Below are 3,708 nucleotides of genomic sequence, written 5' to 3'. Positions count from 1 at the left end.
AACACCTCCTGACTTCTAAAATCCGTACATAATCACTCCTTAATTAGATTTAACCCCTAATACTCTAAGAACCATAGCTGTTAGCTCTCAAAACATACATATCACTGAATATTATGGATTTTAGGGCTACTACTCTTTCATAAATTTATTTAATAAACGGGGTGTTACACCATAAATTTAAAATTTTCAAAACCATCCATGAATCGATATGGTTTACAAAAAGAGTCATTTTTTCTGAAGCATTATTTCAAATCAAAGTTTTCCCAAGACCCGAATACATAAAAACAAGAAGCTGTGTATGATCATGCATTCGCCTTCTTACTATCCTCGGAAGTACCTAAAACCATAAAGTAAAACTTTAAGCCAAAGCTTAGTAAGTTCCCCTAAAGTACCACCACACAAACATATAACCAGACAAATCACGAGTCCATAACCTCCAGTTTGGATTACCCTCGGTTGATAACCTTTCGGTTGAAATTCCCCAACCTACAACTTTTCAGTTTGATCGCCAATACATACTGGGTCCACAACCTCGCGGTTAGATTATCCCCGACCCACAACCTTTTAGTTGGAATTCCCAACATAAAGCAGTAAAGTCTCGACCCCACCATATCATGTGGACATATACATTGAAATTAACACATATCTAACAACAGATGAACATAAGACCAGTCAACAGACAAACAGACAAATCTACATAATACTACAACATAACGACATCCTATATACCAGGCTACACAATCTAGTGGGATAGCATTGAATATTGATACCTTTGACCCACAAGCACAGTGAGGAAAACTCACCTCTCATTTGGAATGGAAGCTGAATAAAAATCTGCTCTAAAAATCAGCTCAACAATCACATAACCAAAACCATGAACCTAATCTTTATTTAAAAGCTTAAATACCCAAAATACCCCTAGGTTAACTTGGTTAAAACTCTGGTCAAAGGTCAAAGTCAGCGAGTCAACCCAGCTAAGTCGACTCAGTCGAGTCAGCTTAGACCTCGTATGCGAGGCGTACTCGAGCCTTGACCGAGATCGTGCAGTTGACCTCGTACGCTCGGCGTACACAGAGCCCAACACTAAAAACCTAACTTGATCAAACCTTTTCTACACGATAAATCTTGCATGGGGACAAACCAAGATCCAACCTTACATTTTTATGACTTAAAATGACCTAAAATGTCTAAAAGGACTGCTTAAAAGTTTTAGAGTACCTCATACTCACAAAGACCTAGATTTTGGGACAAAAGAGAAGAAAATATAAGCTTAACCAAGATCTAGAACAAAATGAGCCAATGTTGGAGTTTTATACCTCTAAATGGTGCACGATGAATAGAAGATGTTGGATCCAATGTCTTGAGAGCAAAACCTACTCCTTGAAAATCCTTGTTCACAAACAAGAAAGCTCACAACTCATTCCAAAAGCTCAAAATGCTCAAAATAGATTAGAGTTTGCAATGAGTGTTGATCTTGGGGTGGAGGTTGATAAAGGGAAAGGTCTTAGGGCTATAATGATGCTTAAATAGTACACAAACCCTAAATATTAGGGTTTTGGTCTAAATCGGATACACCCTGTGTACTTGCGTACGTACAACGTACTGACTCGGGACTAGGTACGTCCAATGTACCAAAGTGTACGCCTAGCATACACAAGCTGCACCCAAAAATCACGAAATTGCCATTAGGGACCCATCTTACAAACAATTTATAACTCAAGGGTCAAATGCAAATACCTGTAAGATTAGATGTTACATTATTCATATATAATTATGGCGATTGATAGCGGTGACCATGGCAGTGGTGGTGATGGTAGTGACGATCGTGGTATCGGTGGGTGGATGTGTTGATGACAATGGTAAAGGTGGTGGTAGATGTTTTGGTGGAAGGAGTGGTTGATCTTTTTGTAGGAAATTAATTAAAAAAATGGTTTCTATATTTAGTGAAAAGTCCTTGTATAATTTTTTTTTATTAAAAACAGTGCATTAAGTTTTCGTACGTTGGTAAGTTTGTTTCCTATGTAGAAAATAAATTATTAAGTTTTCGTACGTTGGTAAGTTTGTTTCCTATGTAGAAAATAAATTATTGAAGCTGTAACCATAATTTACAGCAGAAAAGTTCATGTGTAGATTTTTTTGCTAGAAACTGTTCATATATTTAAAATAATTACAAAAACAGTTCATGTCTAATATAAAATTTACATATTACATCTCTACGAAATTAAAATGATATAGTTATCCTTAATTTAGATAATCAATTTTAAATATTTATTTTCCCTGATGACGTGCACTGTTTATGAATGAAAACATATTCAAGACGTAAAGCCTAATTCAAATATGTAGCATTTTTAATTTGATAGCATTCAACTCTATCCAAGTGACAACAAACTCATATCGCTTTCTTTACCTTTGAAAAGTTCCCAAAAAAGCAAGAAGTGTCAAATGATACATTACATTAGACCAAGGGCCTGAAAGAAACTTTTGTATTTATTACTTTGAAAACTGAAGCTAAATTATGTCAGCTACGCAACAGACTCCATAAATAGCTACAACTAGAGAAAACTCAGGTTCTACTACTTCTCAGTTTGTTAAAAGTCTCCACTTCATTCGCTCTCAATAAATCTGTATATATGTTAATTTTCTATGTATAGATCTATTTGATTTATATCTAACGATGACGAATCAGTTCGAGAATTTGATCGAGTCGATAAAGTCAAAGGTGAAGGCATTGAAAAGGAAGAAATCGAAGAAGGTGTACGTGAAGATGGACAAGACTAACAGTGTTAGAGTTGAGATCCGAAGTCGTCATGCTCGTAAACTCATCGATAAAACTCTGAAAGCCGCTGATAAACCTGGCAAGCGTCCTGTCTGATTTTGATTTTGATTTTGATTTTGATTTTTCTCCATTGTGTGTATAATTTCTTATTCACCAGATTATCGTGATGCGATAAGTTAGAAGTTTCAGTTCTTTCCATTGCTTTGTCTATCTAAAACCGATGCAAGTTTTATGAAAAAATAAAAAAAAAATTAATAGATTAGAATTACTATTTTGTCGGCAACAAAGTACAGTTGTTTCATTTAGTTAATTATAACTTTATTTTAATTTTTCACATTTTCATCTTAAATAATTGCTTAGTCACTTTGTTTTTGTGAATGTATACAATTAAGTATTACCTTTGACTTATAAAACAAACACATAATATATATATATATATATATATATATATATATATATATATATATATATATAAACAAAAAATTTTAAAAAACTTTAAAAATCCTAAAACTGCTTAAAAAAAGTGAGTAGAGATCATAAAACTTGTTTTTAAATCTTTTTATGAAAAAATTGCATGTTTTTAAATAAATTTGCAGATTTTTTTTTGAAATTAAAAAAAAATGTTTTTTTCTAAAAAAACTAATTTTTTTTTTCAGCGAATTTGATAAAAAACCTACGATATTTTTTTAAAAAAATAAAAAAAAGTTTTGTAATCTCTATGAAAAAATTAGATAACCATTATTAACAAGCTACTAAAGAATCAATTATAAGCGTCAAAAATTATATTGATCAATGGCAAAATTGATGATTATAGATTTATATATATCGGATGTGAATGCCCTGTCTGATGTGAATGCCCTGGATTACTTTGAAAAACTCAAAATCTTTACGTCACGTTTTTTTATCGAGAAAAGAAACCAAATATTTTAAAA

At 32.6% G+C, this 3,708-nt stretch overlaps 1 protein-coding gene across 1 annotated transcript; it reads left to right on the top strand.

The window, feature by feature from the left end:
- Positions 1-2,417: 2,417 nt before the first annotated feature.
- On the top strand, positions 2,418-2,974 carry LOC145017637 (uncharacterized). Its single transcript, XM_078975627.1, has 2 exons — positions 2,418-2,567; positions 2,652-2,974. The coding sequence occupies exon 2, from the start codon at positions 2,675-2,677 to the stop codon at positions 2,870-2,872; it is 198 nt and encodes a 65-aa protein (XP_078831753.1). The 5' UTR covers positions 2,418-2,567; positions 2,652-2,674; the 3' UTR covers positions 2,873-2,974.
- The last annotated feature ends 734 nt before the right edge of the window (positions 2,975-3,708 follow it).

The sequence above is a fragment of the Lactuca saligna genome, chromosome 9 (assembly GCF_052625555.1).
Source record: "Lactuca saligna cultivar CGN05327 chromosome 9, ASM5262555v1, whole genome shotgun sequence".
Classification (NCBI taxonomy): Eukaryota; Viridiplantae; Streptophyta; class Magnoliopsida; order Asterales; family Asteraceae; genus Lactuca; species Lactuca saligna.
This window is presented reverse-complemented; position numbering and strand designations above follow the sequence as displayed.